The sequence below is a fragment of the Empidonax traillii genome, unplaced genomic scaffold, assembly GCF_003031625.1.
Source record: "Empidonax traillii isolate 1590-97213 ecotype Southwest subspecies unplaced genomic scaffold, ASM303162v1 scaffold1105:size522451, whole genome shotgun sequence".
NCBI lineage: Eukaryota > Metazoa > Chordata > Aves > Passeriformes > Tyrannidae > Empidonax > Empidonax traillii.
Window position 1 is genome coordinate 210,545 of NW_020956298.1, and position 22,290 is coordinate 232,834.

The 22,290-nt window shown below is 42.2% G+C and overlaps 1 protein-coding gene across 1 annotated transcript in view; it reads right to left on the reverse strand.

Moving 5' to 3' along the window:
* Positions 1-12,961, reverse strand: part of GUCY2F (guanylate cyclase 2F, retinal) — a 39,479-nt gene extending 26,518 nt beyond the window's left edge. Inside the window, exons 1-5 of the mRNA XM_027904948.1 lie at positions 12,223-12,961; positions 10,227-10,528; positions 8,359-8,713; positions 5,131-5,136; positions 3,845-3,929 (exon numbers count right to left, since the gene is read on the reverse strand). Coding sequence (XP_027760749.1) covers positions 3,845-3,929; positions 5,131-5,136; positions 8,359-8,713; positions 10,227-10,528; positions 12,223-12,961 — 1,487 coding nt within the window. The remainder of the gene's footprint in view (positions 1-3,844; positions 3,930-5,130; positions 5,137-8,358; positions 8,714-10,226; positions 10,529-12,222) is intronic.
* Between the last annotated feature and the right edge of the window lie 9,329 nt (positions 12,962-22,290).

Here is a 22,290-nt window from a genome sequence, read left to right on the forward strand (position 1 = left end):
TAGACCCCACCTGCAGTACTGCTTCCAGGTCTGGGAACCCCAGCATAAGAAGGTTGTGGACCTGTCGGAGTAGGTCCAGAGAAGGCCACAGATGCTCAGAGGATTGGAGCACCTTTCCTGTGGTGACAGGCTGAGAGAGTTGCAGTTGCTCAGCCTGGAGAAAGACAGGCTCAAGGGAGACCTTAGAGCCCCTTCCAGTGCCTACAAGAGAGCTGGAGAGGAATTTTGGACAAGGTCATAGAGTGACAGGACAAGGGTGAATGGCTTCAAACTGAAAGAAGGCAGATCAAGATTAGAAATTAGAAAGAAATTCTTCACTGTGAAGGTGGGGAGGCACTGGCACAGGTTGCCCAGAGAAGCTGTGGCAGCACCACCTCTGGAAATGTTCAAAGCTAAGTTGCATGGGGCTTTGAGCAACCTGGTCTAGTGGAAGGTGTTCTTGTCGACAGCAGAGGTGTTGGAACTACATGGTCTTTAAGGTCTAAAATAGTGTGGCAATGGGATTGAATGTTGGTGAAAGCAGTGGACAAATCACAATGCTTTGTCTTGAACTGAAATCCCCTGAGTCAGGAGTTATCCATTTCACACACTACAAAAGATACCATCTCAAAGGGTGTGATCACAAATAGACAACTTGATTTAATCTGGTTACAAATATTAATTGGATGTGTATGTAATGCATATTTTGTTTGGCTCCACCAAGAAGAGCCTGGTGGAGCCAATTTTATTTGTCATATCCCAAATCATCCTCCTTTAGGACACAAAAATAGGTTTTATTAGTCCAACTAGCCTGGTTGGTGAGCTCAGTTGGGTAGAGCATGGTGTTAATAACACCAAGGTGGTGGGTTCAATCCCCACACTGGCCATTCAAGTGAGAGTTGGACTCCATGATCCTTGTGGGTTCCTTTCCACTTAGAATATTATCTGGTATTGACTACTCTATGATACTAATAAAGTGGACAATAGAATGTCTTTTGCTAACTCTACTATTGATGGACTCCATTACATAAAATACCCCCACATCACCACAATTCACTTTTCCACTCCATGTACCACTCTGGGCATTTTAGAAGAGCACAGATAGTTTCCTGGAGCTCAGAGGCAGCCTTGGCCGTGGAACCATAGGCTTTACTTGGGAAGATGCTTTTATAATCTTTCTCTAACCACACTGTCCCAAGCCACCCAACTCATATTCATGCAAAAAACTCATCACTTGTGTATCTTACACCAGTCCACCTAAAAAACCTTGCTTGATCAGTCACATCCTTTCCCACGAGCATGGAAGAAAGCATCCCTCTGCCTAAAGCTAAGCATAGAGAGGACAGTGACTCATTGGAGGTCATGCAGTAGATCCCTAGGAGAGCTAAGACCAGAGCTTTCACATTTAAACTCAGACCATGATGTGGTTTAAATTTAGCTCCAGACATGCCCTTTCCTAACAAAAATTATTGTCTGAGTCATGCTGGACTTTTTTCTTCGCTTGCAGATGGCCATACCTCTTTACCCATGACTGAGCCTTCCCAATCATGGTACTTGTGGAAGAGCTTACAAATAGAGTAGGCAGAAAGATTGTCTTTTATTTACTTAATTGTAGAGGGTGGTAGCAAGGGAATAGAGCCTGGTTTCAAAGTGTGGGTGGAGGGAGGCAACCTCCTCAGTGCCTGCAATACTATCAGAAGCAGCTGTGTGCTTAAAGTGGGGGAGCTGTTTGGGGTGTTGCTTGCTGGGTGGCCTTGTATCATCTGGGTTCAGGGGGATGGTTCAGGACTGGAGACAAAACATGTTTGTGAATTATTTGAGAGGCAAAGCTGGACGGAACAATCTAGGAACCCTGCTTTGCTGAACTCACTGCTGCTGAGTAAACATGCCTTCTACTTTCAGTCTGTTTTCACCCTAATATCAGTCATGCAGACACCAACAGAGACAGACTACTCCAGGGGCTACAGTGTCCTTGCCAAAGAGCAATCCATAGCTCCTGGACCAAGCAGCCCATTCTGGCTGATTTCTACCTTGGATATAGAGTTGGAACACAAGTGTGACCTATGCAATTATTGGAATTAATTCCCCAGACGATTACTGCATTTGCTCCAAAGATCCCGTCCCCAGACCAGTACTTATACAATGGGAATGATCAGGGATCTGAACTCCAGTTGAAAACAGAATAAATCAGTTTGATAATAAAGAGGCATCCTAAACAATTGTGCCAAACCGTCTCCAGAGGTATTTTCTTTCTCTTTAGTACACAGAGAAAATACAGATGGTGAGCCTTATATGTTTCATAGGAAACATGATTATATCGGGGACAGAAATCCAGGCAAGAATGATCTGGAATAAGAAAAAGAGTTGGTCTTCACCCTCATGTTCTAATAGCAGATTCCTGTCTTTGGTTCATGTGTTACCGTTTGCATTTCCAAAGTGATAGTCATTTTCCTTATGCTTCAGACCCATCATCCAGCTAATCCCTACAGCAACAGACTGCAATCCTCTACCAAGACTGGACTGCATTAAGAGCAAAATGGCTGTTCCTGAGACTGCAGAACCAATGCCTGCAGTGCTCAAGCCACTGTCACCTAATAAAGTTGTATTGGGTTTGCACTGCAAAGTTTTGGTGGTGGGGGTCTATAGGGGAGCTTCTGTGAGAAGCTGCTAGAACCTTTCCCTGTGTAAGGAGGGGATTCTCCTTGATGGAACCAATGTTAGCAGGCTTCAGCACAGACCTGCTGGTGGTCAGGCCCATCAGCAACAGTGTTAGCACCTCTGGGATAAGATATTTAGGAAGGAAAAAAATAACTGGGGCAACTTAAGCCGGAGAGGAGTGAGAATATGTGAGAGAAATAGCCCTGTAGAAACCAAGATCGGGTAGGAAGGAGGGGGAGGAGGTGCTCCAAGTGACAGAGCAGATATTCCCCTGCAGCCCGTGGTGATGACTTGGGTGAGGCAGGTTGTAGTCCCGCAGTTCATGGAGGTTGTCAGTGAAGCAGAAATCCACTTGCAATCCATGAGCAGGAGGATGCCCAAATAAGTCTGTGACCCCACGGGAAGCCTGCACTGGAGCAGACTCCTGGCAGGACCTTAGACCCGTAGAGAGAGGAAGATGTGCTGGTGCCAGTTTGCTGGCTGGACTTGTGACCCCGTGGGGGACCTATGCTGGAGCAGCCTGTTCCTAAAGGACTGCACCCTGTGGAAAGGGACACATGCTGGAACAGTTCATGGAGAACTGTGGCCCATGGAAAGGACTTCTATTGTATATGTTCACACAGGACTGTCTCCTGTGGATGGTACCCCATGCTGGAGCAGGGGAAGGGTGTGAGGAGTTCTTCCCTTGAGGAAGAAGGAGCGGCAGAGACAATGCGTGAAAAACTGACCACAGTCCCCATTCCTGGCCCCTGTGCCACTGGTGGGGACTAAGTATAGAATCTGTGAGTAAAGTAAAGCCTGAGAAGACGGGAGAAGTGGAGAGAAGCTGTTTTTAAGATTTGGTTTTATTTGTCATTATCCTACTCTGATTCTATTGGTAATAAATTTAGTTTCCCCAAGGCAAGTCCATTTTGGTCATCATGGTAACTGGTAAATGATCTCTCCCTGTCCTTATCTGGACCTATGAGTCTTTTGTTATATTTTCTCTTCCCTGTCCAGCTGAAAAAGGGAGAGAGAGAGTGGATTTGGTGGATGCCTGCCACGCAGCCAGAGTCAACCCACCATAAATATGAAGAGATTTGTGGCTGGAGGGCAAAGAGAACAATCACACCTGCTTTGTGTGCATGGTCTAAACTGCTGGCTAAAGCACAAGCCTCCCACAGAAGTTAAAAGTGGCACCAACTCAAATACGTGCTGCAAATCTCACCTGATGAGAGAAGCCAGGCCCACAGCACACACCACCAGGGCAAATATCAGCATTACTCCCAATGTAATGACTTCAGGCTCAATCCCTGTGCAAAGAGGGGAAAGAATCAGTCAATAAGAAAATAATTTTGATTTAGGCAATAATATTAAAAACATCAATATCAGACCGTTAGATTACAAAGTCAAATATTCAGGCAGGAGAATGCCAAAAGACAATTTTAAAGCAATTTTAATTTATGAATACACAAATACTTACTGACTTTGTTTACATGAGACTGCAACTACTCTAATTATTTATTTCCATGCAGTTTTTTTACCTGGATCAGTGGAAACATAGTTTTTCTTCAAGTAAATAACAACTAGACTCACAGGAAAGTATTAAGTTTTAGAGGAAGCTTCTGCAAAGTTCGTAACTTTTTAACATTTGACCCTTTTCTCTCCAGGATCTGGAATGCTGAAAAATCTTTATCATGTGGTGCCAAACTGATGGCCACTGTGAGTCACTGGCCCATCTGGGATTTTTCATTCTCTGCTACATATTTCTAATGCTGAAAAGAGCAGAGGAGGAGCAGAATGTTGATGTTCTCCTCAACAGTCCATGGACAGAAAGTGCTAGAGATAGATACTTTGCTCATGAGTGTATTTACTTGAGAGGTAAGGGAAACCAGCATGAGTGAATGAGCTGAACTGCTGTATCTGTCTCTTCTGCCTTCTGATTTTTCTATTTTATTTTGTTTGTATTCAGAGATCTCTAAATGCAAACAATCATGGAGAAATTTGGGTTAATAAAAGGTTTATGACTCTTTGTCACAAACCTCAATCACAGGCCTCTTTGCAAGCACTGAAACCTAGACCTTCCCAGTGAAAAGTGAAGACATTTTTGAAAATTGGTGTCATTTCAGAAAAGACAGAGTATTTTAGATGAAATTTTCCCGCTTCAGCCTAGATCCCCAGTCCTTGATTGTCCTCACACATATGCAGCAACAGGTTTCCCACAGAAGCTATGGCTGCCCCATCCTTGAAAGTGTTCAAGATCAGGCTCAATGGGTCTATGTGCAACCTGGTCTAGTGTGGGGTTGGACTAGATGACCTTGAAAGGTCCCTTCCCAGTCCAAACTATTTTATGATTCTAGGGAAAGATGTTCCTATCCATAAAAGGGGGAGTTGGACTTGGTAATATTTGAAGATCTTTTCCAACACAAACCATTCTGTGATTCTATGATGTTATGATTCTATAAAAGAAGTCACTCTGCTTTCATGCTCCAGCCAGGATCTAGCCCTGGATACCTTCACCTGTAGGGAAGAAATCAGTCAGAGTGTTACAATCCCCATAAGAGCAGGTGACAGCAAACCAGTGTTCATTCCGGGCAGCAAAGGAGCTGCCAAAATGTTCCCCTCCAGACGGAATGGTGTTAAAAAGTGTGCAGAGCTAGAACACATCACATAAAGATCTTGCACAATGCTACATGCATGGAGAAGGAAGGATTGGGTCCACTTAGAGGCAGATTTGCAGGAAAGCCAGTGCTCTGGGCTGTGGTCACCTGCTAAGAAGCTTATTTTTAAATGAGCTTTGAATAGCCCAGCCACAGTGCTATGAGTTGTTTTTCTTGCTGGACAAAGCAGGGAAGGCCTCCTGGACAAACCAGTGATGAAGGTATGAAAGTCCCATCTCACATCCCTGCATGGCCTTCTAACATTTTCAGAGAGAACCTGTAACCCAGACCACAGTGTGGTAGGAATAATTTGAAGTTTGGTAATGTTCTCTTCCGTATTTAATCAGGGTTTTTTACTGGTCCTGTCTCCTAAACTTCTTTAGGTAGCCCCCAGAGACTACTGTCTGAACAAATCTGCTTTGAGAAAGATCTCAAGAGAAGTTCTTTTGTTTGTTATCATTGCCTAGAATAACCTACAAGTGCTTGACCATTCTTTAGAGGACTCTAATGGAATATGGCACTTGAAAGGCAGTGCAAAAAACCAAGGAATACCAAAGGGTCTCTCCCTGATCATATCCCTTGCTGAAGTAGGGGAACAGTTTCACATCATTACAGATGTGAAGGCACTTAATCAGCTAAAAAACATATGAAGTCCATCCAATTTCACTCACGGAAACACTATTTGATAAGATGAGAATGAGAGCTAGTCAGAGCACAACATTCACTGCAGTGAACCATAGACTTAAAGGACAAGAAAAGTAAAAAATAAACAGCCAGATAAACAAACCCTGAGGAATGGGAGACAGCAAAGGCACTACCAAACACCAGAGAGTTCATGCCAGTGATGAATGTGGCATCACAGGGACCATGCAAAGCTCCGAGGAAGCTCAGGCAGATCTTTATAACTAATTAGAAGTGAAAGCAAGGTTATTGTGAGCTCATGGGAAACAGCAAACTTACAGCATACTTGAGGGGACTTGTGGGATTGTGTTAAAGTCATTAGGGAATGTTTTAAGGGAACTGTGGGACTATGTGAAACTTCTTATGGGATCTTTAGATGAAGGGGCAAAAATGGGGAAAGGAACAGATAGGGTGTCGAGGATGGTCAAGTATGGGAGGGGATGGGGATGCTAAGCTTTTTTCTAGTCAAACCTTGCACCTGATCATCACAATCTGTCCTACCTTCTTCTTAACCCCTATTCCTCCTTTTTTTTTTTTTTTTTCCCCTTGGGTGAGTGTGCTGTCTGACTGCTTGTGATGTTTACAGACTTCGCATCAATATTATGAACAGGCAGGATGAGTCATGGAGCCTGCAACCCATGAAAGACTACATGTCTGGAGTCACCTCCTGCAGACACCAAAGGGTTTGAGAGCTTCCTATGAGGGAATTTAGATTGGGACCATCTACCAGAGGATGCATTAGTAAGTCTGAAGGAACTGGAGCTGTGAGATCTGGTAGCAAGCTTAATTATGTGGTGCATGAGAACAGAATTGGGCCATTCACGTTGTCCATGTCCCATCAATCCTGGTTATGGGTGTGGTGCCTTTAAACACATGGCTTTTTGATATCTGGTACTCTATCAGTGACTAGTTGTCTCTGCAGTGTGTGTGTGTGTGTGTGTGTGTGTGTGTGTGTGTGTGTGTGTGTATGTGTGTCCATGTACTGGGAACAGCAATACAGCCTCACTCCTGGTGAACCTGGAGTTAGGAACCACAGCAGCCTGACAACTTCACATCCAATCCCCCTCTAACCTTAACTTCAAAAGCCAGAGTGAGGCCTGGATTTAATTCTAGTCATAAAATTCAGTCTCTGAAATACTAGTAATAATAATAAAGTACTGTTTCACTGAGAAATGCCTAGAGCTTTATGCTTCTGTAAAGGTATGAACATGAAATCTGATCTCTCTAAAAATCAGTGGGATTTTTTCATAGACTGGAAAGGGATGCTGAATTGCTACATCGTTCCTAGTGGCAGTGCAAAATTAGATCTATGATAGTATTATATTTATCTCTTCTATAGCTTGCCAGCTGCTGTAAGATCAGTGTATCTCCAATTTTCATAGAGTGACACTGATTTAGACCAGCTATGACTGAGCTAAGGGGAATGTTTTTCTCAGTTACTGAATGAAGTATTCTGTAGATGTGGTTACTTTTGTCTGAATCGGTCATATCCTGGAGCAGTAGGTGTAAATGCTTAGTGTTATAAGTAAATATGCCAAGAGGAGGCTAAGTATCCTACCCTGAGATTTTGGCTTCCCTGTGACTTTAAAACTGCACCACAGTTGCCTCAGGTTAAAAACAATAAGTAAAAACAGTGCCCAATCTTACTAACCCGGGAAGCAGAAGAAACATCTTGGCCCTCAAGCCTTTTATTACTACCTCTGTTGTCTACAGTGACTCAGACTATTCTGAGTAATGATTATCATTTTTTCTTGAAGAGGTGAGCTCTGATGTCCTTAATGCCACAACTGGATAAAAAAGCTGGGTTAACAGGAGAGATGGTGAGAGCATCTGCTGTTGAGCAGCTCTCTAAGGCTGTCTTCCAGGCCCCATCCCTCAGAAGGACAGGGACATAGTGCTGGGTGAAGCCTCTGGTATACAATGGTTATTATTAAAATAGGCAAATGTTGACTTTTAGACCCAGAAAACCCCTTCAAGCACACCACAACAGTGGAGTGGCAACAACCTTATTGGCCCAGGGAAGCGATGGGAATAATGTCCATGGAGTTGCTCAAAAAATGTGTAGATGTGGTGTTTAGGGATATGGTAGTGGTGGGCTTGGAAGTGTTAGGTTAATGGTTGCACTCAATGCTCTTAGAGGTCTTTTCCAGCTCTAGTGATCCCATGATTCTATGACCTAGCAAGCAATAAAAGAGTCTTGTGGATCAGTGATGGTATCTCTGCATATGATTCCTGTTACAAACAAGACGATGACTGGGTATCTTTTCATTAATTTCTTGAATTTTGACTTTTCATGTTGGAGAATTCTTATTTAGAGGGGTAACCACCTGGAGTGAGAGAAAAGATGAAAGAAATGAGACTCAATGCCATTTGACCCTTTTGTTGTCTTTTTCTCCCTTACCTTCAGTGCAGAGAACATCTGGATCAAACCAACAACTGGAGTCTGTCTTGGGTGGAACTTCATTGGGAAAGTGGATGGCCTGGCCTAGGGACAGCACGGAATCTGAAGATATGTCCAGTATGTGGGTTGGGAAAAGCTGGTTCCCGTGACCATCTGTGTCCAGGATTACATAGTTGCTGAGCCCCTTCCCATTGCTGTCTGTCTCTACCTGGCGAGTAAATCCCGGGAAACTGAAGTTTTTTGTGTGCTCAGCAATGTTAGCTCCGGAGGTTCTTACTCCTTTCCTCCGAGCACTGTCTATAGCCATTGCCATGAAGTAAATAGCATCATAGATTGTTCCAAAGAGTGGAGAAACCTAAAAATACATGGAGAAATTGAGGTCAGGCTATGCTGTTCCTAACCTCCAGTTTGAGGTTTGTGGCAAAATATTGTCCCACTGGTTAAGTTGTAAACTCAAGTACTGAGACAGCTGAGCATGAAGGCTCAGAGAGTAAAGGGTTTGAAGGATCTTAGGTCAAAGGTAGCTCTGGATAGACTCAATATGTGCATGACTTTGAATACCTGTTTTTTCCTATGGTTGCTTCCCAAAATACAACTTCAAAATATTTTTAAAACCTTGCAAAATTGCATTAAGATCATAAAAGCGAAGACTTTCAGCCTGATGTTCACCTGAAATTTATCACAACCTGCCTCAAAATACTACACCAAAACATCAGCTACAAATAGAAGTTCAAAGTCACAGACTCGCCTGCCTTCCTACCAAGACAGGAAAAGTGCCATCGCCCAAAAAATTGGTCTTTGTCAGAACATTACTTATTTCTAAGATGTTAAAATCCCAGAGCAGAGCCATGGCAAACTTGTTTTGTTTTCTAACAGAGCCTTTTCTCTTTGCATTGTTCCCTTCCATAACAGACTTGATTTAGGAACCTTTAACAAAAATGGTGACTTTTGCAATCACGTGGACATTCACAGCTGGCAGGTGAAGAGAGATTATAGGCAAACACCTGTGAAAAAAATGAGGAATGCTGAGTGGGAGCCACAGAATTTGGCATTTGTGGTGGGATTCACTGCTCAGATATAGACATCTACAGTGAAAAACTCGACACGATATAGTTAACCTAGGCTCTCATTATAGTGAAGGGAAAGAAATGAATGCTTTCAAGGCATGATTCATCTCCTTCTGAAGTAGGTATCCATAAATCATGCCTTAAAAGTACTTGTAATTTTTTCAAAGGTCATAGGGAGATTTGAAGATCAGCTCAGCGGAATCCTGCATCTCTTCACCAGTATGAGATTCCCCAGTTCTACTTGTAAATGTCTACAAGGGAACAACTGATTTAGTTTTTAATAGGTTACTGATGACATTTAGATAATTGTGCTGACAAACAATAACTTTGACTATAGTGCTAAGAAGAGCAAGGCAGCAAGAATCCTAAACATTTCCCTCTAGAAACAGCCAGTATTTCATTAGTCTGTATCATCCCCTCACATTTTCAGTCATATGGACATATTATTTTAGTTCCTCAAAAACTCCATGGATTTTACCCAGTTTAGGAGACACCTTTTCAACTTGAGTCTACTGCAGTTAGCACATAGCAAAACAAATCTGAGAGGCTCAGAGACAACCCCTTTCTCCTGAATTCCCAGCATGGTCCTGCAAATTGAACACACTGAGTTATATTGTCAGACATCCAGGAGAAATTATCTTTTCAAATGAATGCAAACCATACTCAAATTTCACCAAGTTTTTCTCAAAATGAAAGCATGCAGTCTGGGTTGACTCTCCCCTGTACTTTCTCTGTAGCTATTGCTTGTCTCATGTCTCTTGTTGACACATCCCAGAAAAGCCCAAGAGAAAGAATATTTACCTGTGTGGCTTCCAAATCCCTCATTATTTCACCACTTTCTTTAGCTTCCCTGAACGCATCATAGAAAGTCCTTTCTCCAGAGTCCAATGTGATAGTCAGCACAGCATCATATGCTTCCTGGAGCTTGCTGTCATTATCAAAGACACTGAATGAGTTGTTTTGATAAGGAAGACTGTACAATAAAGTGTCATATGGAACAAAGATGTATCTTCCATCTGCTAGTCCCATTTCCAGAGCTTTTGTGAGTAAGGTGGCCTGTTCCTCCCCTCCGATGAGAACAGAATGCATGCACAGGACTATTACTGGAACACAAAGACAGCAGAGAGTGTTGTTAATCTATTTGGGGTTTTCAACGCAGAATAACACCCTCCCCTCCCAATAAAAGAGCTGTCTGAGTTACTCTGTCAGGTCAGATTCCTTTGTTATGTTCCAAGGAAGCTGAGAGCTACACCTATTTTGTTCAACCTCTGGAGGTCTGCAATACCTAGTAAAGAAGGTTGTGAGTAGTACATATTTCTGGAACTGTAAAGAAGAAAGAATGGGGAGAAATTTTGACAGAAGTGAGGCAAGGGTTAACATGATGGGTGTTTGGGGTCATTGTTGTCACTGACTGTGAGACTTGAGCTTTCCGTCTGTGTGCCCTGAGCTGACAGACACCTCATCGTTGTAAGCAATGCCCAACCTCCACACATTCACCCTGTCACCAAATATACAGATTTTAGGTTGGACACTGTGTTGTGTTTAAACATCTGGTTCGTGCTTGACTGTCCCAAAGTCTGAGTCTTTGACTGCAGAATGTCATGGGCCCAATCCCCATGTCTGGGGGGAGATCTGAAATATAGGTGTACCTGTTTAACAGGCTTTCCTGGATACTCACTCGCCCTTCAGGAAAGGCACCACTCCTGATATTTGATCCAAGACAGTGTCTCAAGATTAAGTTAATGAGAGAAGAAAAATAGAGCAATGGTGTGAAGCAAAGTTGCAAAGGAGACATGATGGCTTCTAAACGAGGAGAGAGCAGGATCCCTAGGGTAGCTGTGGTCTCTCCTTATGGGAAAAAGGATCCTTGGAAAAGTAGAAGCTAAAATGAACAAGACAATTTTCAGGTTTCTGAATTACAGCAAAGAAACCAGTACTTCTTGACAGTGCCTTACTATAGCAGCTGGTCAAATGAATGGTATTTGAAAAGGGACTGGTTCTCTCCATCTATTATGAAAGGAGCCCGTCATCTGTGACTCACATGGAGAGCTGTGATGGTAAGGAGATGAACTCACCTGAGGTGGATTTGGTCTCAAGCATAGATTCGAACACTGATAGAACTTGAGTTTAGACAGCATTTTCTACCCTTGTCATTCTTTGGTGTAAAATCCAAAGTAAGCTAAAATGCCTCCTCACTGGAGTCCCAGTGATGACTGCAGGGGTGTACATCCAGGATCAGAGCTTCATCACAGACTTTCCAACAAGGCTCTGAACCAGAAAAACATGTCTTTTCCCCCCCACCCATTTTCTCAAGAGAAAGACCATTCTTTACTACAAGCTGTGTGTCAAAAAGAACCCTTCCACTGCTTTAGTAGTCTGTGGTGTGTAAGATTGCATTTCACTTCTGATACCTTCACTGAACACAGGCATCAAAGGGTGAGATTTTTGATAATCCAGAATACAAATCATTATTAATATAAAACAATCCTGTAAACTACTCTTTACACAAGTCAAGCACAGACAACCATCTACTAAATATAATTTTTTTTCAGATAAGCTGGAACTGATCTTTCGTGTTGTAGGAGACTATTTTGCTCTATCTTCATCAAACACAAAATGTCCAACACTCTTTTTTGTGAAGACCTGGCTCCATTAAGGTCAGAGGTAAAGTTCTTCTTGATTTAAACCACTTCAAATTTTCCTTCTCTAAACTGTAACAATGCAGTACTACCCTAGAGAAAATAATAATAATTAAAAAAAAAAAAATAAAAAAAGGAATGAGACTTAAAACACTTACTTTTAATGTCATTAACTTCTTTAATCTTGTTCCAGGTGTCTTCAATGCCTTTTTCTCCTTTACGCACATATGTAACAATGCCTACAGGTAGCCCCTGGCTCCTGAGTGAAGTTGCTAACTCGTTGGCTGTGTACATCCAAATATCCTCTCTGGATGCAACGATGCCAACACGGGCCCAGTTAAAATATTTCATCACTGTAAACAAAACTTGGGTTGGAGAGGGCAGAGTCCTTGCAAATGCAGGGTGGTGGATGGTGGAATCCAGTTTATAATTGATGCACATCCATGAGAAGATAGCTTTATTCCAGTTTTCCCCTAAATGTGTAGCCACCTCACAGAAGCCAGGGTTCAGAGGGCCTATGAAAGCTGAGGAAAGCTTTCCAAAGTCAAAGAATCTAACCAGAGCTCTTGGTGCCTCACATTCTTCTTGCAGGATCACATAATCCAGCCTGTGGCCAAGATCTAGTGAAGGATCTTGGCTTATTCGTCCCACAGCTAACCTGGCAGCCACATGGGGAAAGGCTTTGGAAAAAAGGGGGTCACAGTTCCAGGGTCCGAGCAGTCCAATTTTAAAGACAGAACAATGTGCTGGAGAGCAAAGTAGGATTATTCCAAACAGCAGCCACCAGAGAGCCCAGAAAAATGTCTTGAATGAATTTCCAGTGTTGAGCTGATGCAAGCTAATGTGCCTCGACAGCACCCAGAAGAAGCTGTTAGGGCACCGTAGGAGAAATGACATTGTTTTACAGGTGGGTAGATCTGCACCAAGTTCTTGAGGAAGCCAAGCAGTGCATTACCAGTTGCTGGAAGGAAAGTAGATTACTTTTGCCTTTCAATGTACATCTTTGTTCACCGCACATAGATACAGCTGAGTCAGCAAAAATTGCAAAACAGTTCTCAAGGCGCAAGTCTGTGAGAAGCCAAAACCATGCACAGACGTGGACATGCACCACACAACCCACCTCATCACACAGAAAAGTGTCCAACCAGTGTCAGACGGGCTGTAACCCTTAAATACACACTTGTGTAAACATTTTAATATGCTTTGCAATATATTTTGACACCACGCAGTGAAGAATGAGTCTGCTTTGTTTGCAGCAGTAAGCAGAACCTGTGGACACGCTGTGGTTTTGGTTCTTAAGAAAGATAATTTCAAAATCACACAGACAAACACCCATATAAGAAAATAAAAAGGTGAAACACAGTAAGCCATCAACTTTTGCCAAAACTCCACAGCGAGATTTGAATATGAATTAGAGCTGGACATGAACACAAATACACACACACACATATATAGACCTTATATTCACATACTTAGCAATATGTATGTATGTGCATTTGATTTTTAAACTTCTTGAAAATTTTTTCAAGGACAAGTCATAGCAGAGACTCTTAAACCTGGCAAAAATAAAAATAAAAAAATAAAATAAAAAAAAAGGTAGATAAACAGGTAATCAGAAAGTGAGGGAAAAGTAGGATTATTGTTTGAATTTGGATAAAGAACTACTATATAACTATCAATTTTAAAACTTTGTGTACCCTCTTGGCTTAAAATACTCTTGACTGAATATGAGGAGCAATAGGGGGTTTTTTTGGAATAACAATCTAACCCTTTGCAGCCAGGCACAGAAATAGCAAAGCCACAACAGGCTCCCCACTCTCTGCAGTGTTACCCCACGGCTTAAAAAACTTTGCTGATACCAGCAAATTTGTACTCTAAAAATAGCAGGCCCATTACATCAGCTTACCTGTTCAATACTGGAAAAGTACTTTTATCCTGGATCCTCAGCCACCGAGACACGCAACGCAGGGCACTGCAATGCAGTTTGTGCTGTAAATGCACTCACAGGTCCTCTTGCCCGATGGAAGGAGACCTCCAGGAGGAGTCACCCACTAGCAGAGCAGCTTCTCAGCAGTGGCTATCCTTGTGTGTGGGTGCCACCACAAAGATAGGTGATACACAGTCAGATTCCCCTGCTTTGGTCCCCACCTCCATCAACTTCTTGTATGCATGGGCCATTCCAGCTGGGTGGGTGCTGTGGGACCCTCTATGCCTTGTCAAAATCTTCTGAGGTTACTTTTGGTGAAGGCCATCCTTTTCCTGAGGGTTTCACAACTTGAAGATCTTGCAGAGGTCCAAGGCTGCCTCACACTGAACTGTTCTTAGTGCAGAGATGTACTCCTGTCTAACTTACTAATTGTAGGGATGGCATCTTAAAGCTCTGCCCTTGGATTAGTGGGATTTAGCTCCTGGGATCTGCCCCTGCAGAACAGCTCCTTAAGTCTCTGCAGCTCAGGAGAGATGGCTCCTCTTCTGCCTTATAAGCAGGTGAGAAAAGAGCTATTTTAGGTTTGGGGTAAGTGGAATATTTGATTTTTGGCTTTACCATTCTGCTGATGTGCTATGTTCTCCTTTTTACTGTTTTTTTTACTTTGTACTCATCATGACACACACTTGCATCAAAGACTTCTTGGGGGTTGGACTGGGTGACCTTTAAAAGTTTCTTCCAAGCCAAACTAATCTATGATTCTATGAATCTTGGTTATTTTTCTGGGTCCTCTAGGTACCTCCCTAGAACTGAGCCCTCCAATGAACCACTCCCAGACACTCTGGAAATAAAACTTTCATCCTGCAAAGACCTCAGATGTCTCCGTGCCTGTCCTAGCTAGGAAGCCCCGCCCCTTGGAATAATTTATCTGGGGTCAAAGAACCAGCGCCTGTGGTCTAAAGGGAATAATTTGTGGTTCAACCTTCTAGTAGTGTCAACTTCAAGTAAATCATATAAATTACACACACGTAATTGATATGTGTTCAAGAGCAGTTCATAACTAATGAATGAGGGAAGCCCCAAAGACTTCAGATGTAATGGGGAGAGCAGCTCTCTCTATTAATTTCATCCATTTCCTCCCATTCATTCATTTCCTTGCACAGGCCCAGATCCAGGAAGGTTCTTGGTCATGTGCTTCATTGAGGACTGTTACAGCTCAAGATAGTCATCAAGGACTATCAAATAGCTTTACTTTGGAAAGTACCTAAAACACACTCTAATGCCAAGCCTGAACTCAGAACACTGCTTTGTATGTGACTGGTGCATTATGGTTTGTCACCAGAAATAAAGTTTTTTCAGTTAGGAGCCTTTTTCTTATTATTTGAACCTGAAAGTTTGATTTATGCATATACAGATATACTATCTCTATCCATATATCATATGCTCACTGCTATCTCATTTCTTTCACTATAAACACTGGGCCTGCACCGCTTAATTCCACTTCAGGTCAGCAGTCACAAGATCTCCTGGAGTAGCTGCAGAACTCCAGTGACTCACTTCTAGGGCATCTTTATAGCATTAAAACCTGATCTGTTGAAAAATATGTGGTCAGGCACACAGAAATGAAAGATTAGAAATTAACCTTGGTGGTCTACTCATTAATGTAATTACTCTGCCCTTAAGAAATTCATACATTTCCATAGCCAAGTGGGTGGAAAACTTTATCAGTGTCTCCCTTTTCTTTTGCTTCTTGTTTGTCAGTGAATGAAAAGACCATCCTGCCATTAAGTAGTAACTGTGGCAGTAATCCATAGTCCATAGGAAAAGCTGGTTATCCCAAATGGCTCTGCCACATCTCTCCTTTGCTCAGGGTATCCAGGACAGGAGACAACACTCCTCCTTCTGCAAAACAAGTCCTGGCAGTCCTCTCAGGTCCTGGAACTGCCTGATTGGTTTCACTAATAAAAGAGCAAGGTAAATCAAGCAGCTGAGACCAAAAAAACCCCCAGAAGTTATTTAGGCTATCCATCTGGCTGAAATTAACACTGAAGTTTAAAACCTTGCCTTTGTCTCCAAACCTTGCTTTTTTCCCCCCACATCTAACAGCTCATCATTACTGCAACAACCACACAACAGAGGAAAGATTTCCTTGCAATGCTGCATTACTTGCATACCATCAGATTAATTCCCAGCACTCCTCATACTCACTGAAGTGAATAACATAATATTTCCCATGAGACAGTTAAGCCACAGCTGTATCACTTTGCTTTTAATTTTTAGAGCAGGAGAGGGTGCTCTAATCTCTCAGTCTGACCTCCCACATCAGCCTGGCCAAGCAGTCTCCCAGGAGCTGCTGCTCCTCCAAGCTCTTTCAGCATCCTGGAGATAAAATATGTTTTGTAATGAATTATACCAGAGGGTACCACTGAATAAAGCTGATTTATCTGGAAAACCTCAGCTGTCAGCAGAGAGAGACAGGGAAAAGGTTTGACTCCTGTTCTGCTCCTCCTGCAGAAAAGTCTCATAGCTCCACTGATTATAGAAAAAATTGAGAGAGAACAGCATGGCAACGCTCACATTAGCCTTTCTGCACGTACTCTAAGCCTTAATTAAAAGCTCCAGCCTTGGAAGATCTACCAGGTTCTTTCATCTATTATTCCAACTGTTAATTTTCCTCAACATTAAAAATAACCACTTAATGTCTAGTGTGTCTGGCTTCAGCTTCCTGCAACTGGATCTCACTCTGCCTTTGCCATAGAAACAAAAACCAGAAAGCACAAAAAATATCACCTCCCTGTAGACTATTTGCACACCATAATTAGCTCACATCCTAGTCATACTCTGAGCAAAATAAATAAACAGCTCGTTAAGACTTTTGCCATAGAGGATGCTTTCAGCATTCCATCCTTACAATGCTCTTTCAACATTCATTTTTAATTTTCTTTCTTTTTGCTAAATTAAAACCAGTATCCATTAGTAAGCCTCACTCCTTAGTGCTGAATATAGGGGTGGTGACATCTTTTATCACCTATTTGATTTTTCTGGACTTTAATTCTCTGGCTCGGATGAACACAGTTGCAGAACCACTGTTTTTAAGCCCTCCTCTGCTCTCCTTAATGCAAACATCTGCCTTGAAAGTGTGGTGTGAATTCTTTCTTCCTAGTTTTACAAACCCATATGGTTTAGTGGGTGTTTCTAAAATATTTCCATTTAATGAGAGGTCCAGACCAATTTGCAAGTTCTATAAATAATGATGTTTCTATTTCTTCAAAGTGATGGGTTTTTGAACTGCACGGGGGGGGGAAAAATCACATCCCAGAGGCTCTACTTGAAAACACTACCAAAGAAGGGTCCTCATCTACTATTTTATGTCAAAATAGCAATTAATCTTCTTTTAAATTTTATTATGATGCAGACACATTCACTGTGTAACACTAATTTTCTCTTCCAACATCACCTTTCAGCAGGATATCAACTTATAGGTATTTAGGAAGACAGCATCACCACTTGACTTCACATGCCAGACCTGTGACTTGATCACAAAAATTATGTAAAGTCAGACAGACAAGATTTATTATCACTCTAGCCTCACAGCCTGGCATTAGTCAACCTTCATCCTTTCATTTTTCAGAAGTTCCTCTCCATTTTGTGCTTTCCATGACCTTGGTTTGCTTGATGTCAACCCAACCTGATCTCACTTTCTTGACTGCAGCGCAGGAAGGATTTGATATCCCATGATTTTGGTGGTACTGGAATTTTTAGGAAGGAGTGTTCTGCTGTGTAATATTGTCCTGTTTTCAAATTGCAGTCAAGCATTTGGAATATCTTTTTCTCCAGATTATCTGGTTTGCATCAGACCAGCAACAGGTCATCCCTGAGGAGTCCTGTAGAGTCAAGTTCCAGTGAGTCCATTTCTTTCCCAAAATGGCTGGATTTATTTGATTTTCTTGGAAACCGATGTTGTAGCCTGTGACATCCGAAGTCTCTAGCACTGGCATTAGTGAAATATATGATGTTGCGGGTAGTTTGGATAGTCAGTATTAGTGCTGGCAGGAAACAGTCTCATACCACCAGATGAGATATTTATACATGTATTTATTTAGGCATCAAAACCTGAGTATTTAATTTGACAGTTTCATCTCCAGAAGCTCATTATATAGCAATATAGAGAGAAAAACTCCCCTTCCAGGAGATGTTTCCAAATCTCTTAGAATCCAGCTATGATTCAACCTAAGAAGTGGCTACTTTTCTTTTTTTTTTTTTTTTCCTACCTGAGGCTTAGCAAGGCTGGACTTTAAATGAGCAAGTTAAAGCCAGGTACTGAAGGAGAAGAAAACTAAAAAGGCCCTTTCTCAAAGTGTTTAAATGCTTTTTTCTTCAAATATGTCAAATTCAAAAAAACTTCAGACGTGTCTGGATCAATGTCTGGATCAACCTTAGAAATTGCCAGCTGTCTTACCTGGGAATAAAGATATCAAGCAGGTCTGTTTCATAGGCAGGGAAGCTGAAAGCAGATGAGTGTTTGATATCATCATGGCTGGGCTTTGCAAATGAAGATTTGAGAGAGGGGCTCTACCCACGCTTTCTACAAACGCGCTGATGGCTAAAAAGGCCAATGCGAGATAGACAAATCCGGTTGCAGAAGGTGCAGCAGAAAGACTCTCCAGGTGATATCAACAAGACGCGATTCTTTCTGCATTGTCTTTTCTCCTCAAGAGTGATCCTGCGTGTGTTCTCAAAAGCAGCAGCAGCGTTAGAGATGGTGTGTCTCCAGGCCTCCCGATTGGAGGCCAGGGTAGACCAATGGTGGTGATCAATATGGCTAAGGCTGAGAGATTTGATATATGGTTGGCAAGACTGGCCAGCATGGAGAAGCCTCAAAACCAGCCACAGCAGCTCAGTGTTGTGATTTCACCCCAGCTGGCAACCAAGTACCACACAGCCGCTCGCTCACTCCCCCAGCAGCAGGATCAGGGAGAGAACTGGGAGGGTAAATGTCCTCCCTATTCCTTCTTCTTCCTTCCACTTTATATACTGAGCATGATGGTCTGGAAGTTCCCTTTGGTCAGTTTGGGTCACCTGTCACAGCTGTGTTTCCTCCCATGCACCTCCAGCCTTCTAGTCATTGTGGCAGTACGAAAAGTAGAAAAGGCTTTGGCTGTGTGCAAGCACTGCTCAGCAGTAACAGAAACATCACCATATTATCAATATTGTGTCTAGCACAAATCCAAAACACAGGCCTCCACTATCCACTGTGGAAAAAGTTACCCCAGCCAAAACCAGTAAAGTCAGTGACAAATTACAATTTCATTGATGGCCTTAACAGAAAACCTGAGGGGAACAACAACCAGGACACCAGCACTTGTAGAATTCAGGAAGCTTGTCATTCCTTGGGTATTTAAAAAATAAACAGCTTAAATACATTGCAGGGGAAAAAAAAAAAAAAACAAACACAAAAAACCAAAACACACCACACACAAAAACAACAACAACCAAGCAAAAAAAAACTTGAAAGAAAAAAAAATCACTGTAAATCTGGCACACCATGATCTCTGGAAGACAATGATGGTTTTTGGCCAGCCCTGCACACAGTTAATGGTAACAAGACTTCCAAATGCGTCAATGGACTCACAAATGGCTGACGTTTTCCATGATGTCTTACCCTGTGCTATGTTGCAAACTTTCCCGTAACCACATAATCTCACTAGAGCATTCATCAGATCCTGCCAGATCTGATAACTGACATTTATCCCTAAAATAAAGCTTGAGTATGGCACTGAGCTGCATTTCCTTCAGACCAAGGCTTTACAAACCCCATGGAGAAAATTATGCTGGAATATCTTTTCTCACCTTGCCTATAAGAAAATTTGTTTCCTTTTATGAGAATACCCAAATATCTAGCCATTATTTGGTGGTAGAACAACACAGTTAGCATAATTTAAATGTTTAGAAACTGAGGACACAACAGTTTAGCTGTCTACACTAGGCTGCATGGGGAATGAATGTACTAGACCCAAAGCTTTATATTCTTTTTAGTGTGTGATGAAACAAGACCCAAGAGGTTTGTTGCTTCTGTTATAACTGGATACATCTATCATGTAGAACTTAGGCCAGCATTTTTCAGGCAAGGTCTCTGCATGATCTGCCAGATGTTACACAGAAGATTATACAGGAACAGAGAAAGAGACTCCACACTGCATGTCCATTCAGTGCTAAATCTCTTCTCTGTCAGCAACTTGGTTTCCCAGCACCAAACTTCTCCTGCTTAAGAGCTTTTCTGTTGTGGCAGACACTTTGTAATTTTTCCCGCAAAATGTGCAGTAATCTCTTAAATCCCTGTTTTTGAAGGCCACTTCATCCATATTTAGGAGTTAGAGAAAATTAATAAATCAATGAAATAATAATTAACTAATACAGAGCATGAGCTAGGTATGAACTTTCCTGGGTAGATGGAAGGCCTTAGCAGGTAGCCTCCAGCAACCTGATGGCTTCCTCTCTTCTGCTTCAGTTACATATGTAGATAGATAGATAGATAGAGATCTTCAGTTCATAGAGTCTTAGAATTACAAAATGGTTTGGGTTGGAAGGGGCCTTAAAGATCATCTCGTTCCAACCCCCCTGCCATGGACAGGAACACCTTCTACTAGACCAGTTTGCTCAGAGCCCCATCCAGCCTGGCCTTGAACACTTCCAGGGAAGGGGCATCCACAGCTTCTCAGTGTAACCTGTTCCAGTGCCTCACCATGCTCACAGGGAAGAATTTCTTCCTTATCTATAAACTAATCTCTGTCAGTTTGAAGACATTTCCCTCTGTCCTATTATTCAATGCCCTTCTCAAAAGTACCTCTCCAAGTCCCTTATAGCCCCTTTAGTATTGGAAAATGCTCTGAAGTCTCCACAGAGCCTTCTCTTCATTGAGGTGAACAGCCCCAACTCTCTCAGCCTGTCTTCATGGGAGAGGTGCTCCAGCCCTTTGACAATCTTCGTGACCGCCCCCCCGGACCCACTCTGACAGGTCTACATCCTTCTTGTAGAAGAACACACACACACATATAGATATATATATATATAAAGCATATATTTGTGTATATATTCTCTGGCAATGTGCAGTGACAGGTTTGCATTGCATTGTGGCAGGAGAGTCACTGCCTTTCTTCAGCCCAGCTCTGTTGAGTCCCTGCAAAGTCCTCTCCCATGAAAACCCCATGGTCTGTCCCAGCCTTCCCTCTAATCCCCTCCATATCCACAGGGTTGGACCAGTGCCTGCTCAGTTTACTGGAACTTAACTGGCCCTATTTCAGACTGACAGAAAATCTAATCTGCAGAAATTTCTACTAGGATTTTTTAAAACTGTATTTAAAGCCTTTCTGAAGACCCTCGCTCTCTGAAGAAAATCTTTCCATTGTTTCCAGAGCCAGAACAAAACTTAGTGAGGGTGAATGTACCTAGTTTCTGAGGGTACCTATATTTTAGTGCCTATTCATTGTCATTTATAAAGACAATCCTTGACATGACTATTTCCAGGGGACATTCAAATCACATGAATGTTTGCAGATGGTTATTTTGTAGTGCCGCTCCAATTCAGTTGACCCAGCTGGAGTAACACATCTGTTAAACACATGCTTTAGTTCTTCAGCAATGACCAGAGAGAACAGAGGAAAATATACCCCAATGCCACTTTTTCTTTGTGTCCTGGGGTTGTATAAGCAATCAGTCCTAACTTTCCCCCAAACAGCAATACCTGCAGTTCAACTAACCACAGAAAGGAGAATAAAAATAAAATAAACAATTGCTCTTATCTATCTTCATGCCAACAGTGTGATTTTTTTTTAATGGAATTATAATTTAATGAAGATGTTGAAAGAAGTAAGACAAAGGATAAATCCCAGTGTAAATATTGCCGTATTTCAAATGTGCTGCCTGCAGGAGTCCCAAACAAGCCCCCAGGTATTAATCCCTTCATCTGAAACATGCACATCCAGGCTAACACCTCACTAAGTCCCCATTAGCTGCTGCAACACAGCATGGAATTCTATAACAGGGCAAGTGCAGAATGCCCTCAAAGAGAAGAAGAGAAAAACAGATCAAAACTGTTGCTGAAAATAAGCAGTGATCCAGAAGACAGACAGACATTTTTAAATACCAGCAGCCTGCTGTGTCCCGGTATAGCTTTTCAGGGTGGCCATCACGAAGGGTGCCTTTCAGAGCAGTGAGATAAATGAACAGTGTGTTCTCCTTGGAAAAGAAAAACCTTCAGGGAAATTTAAGTTTAAGCCAGAGCATTGACAGTTGGGGATCG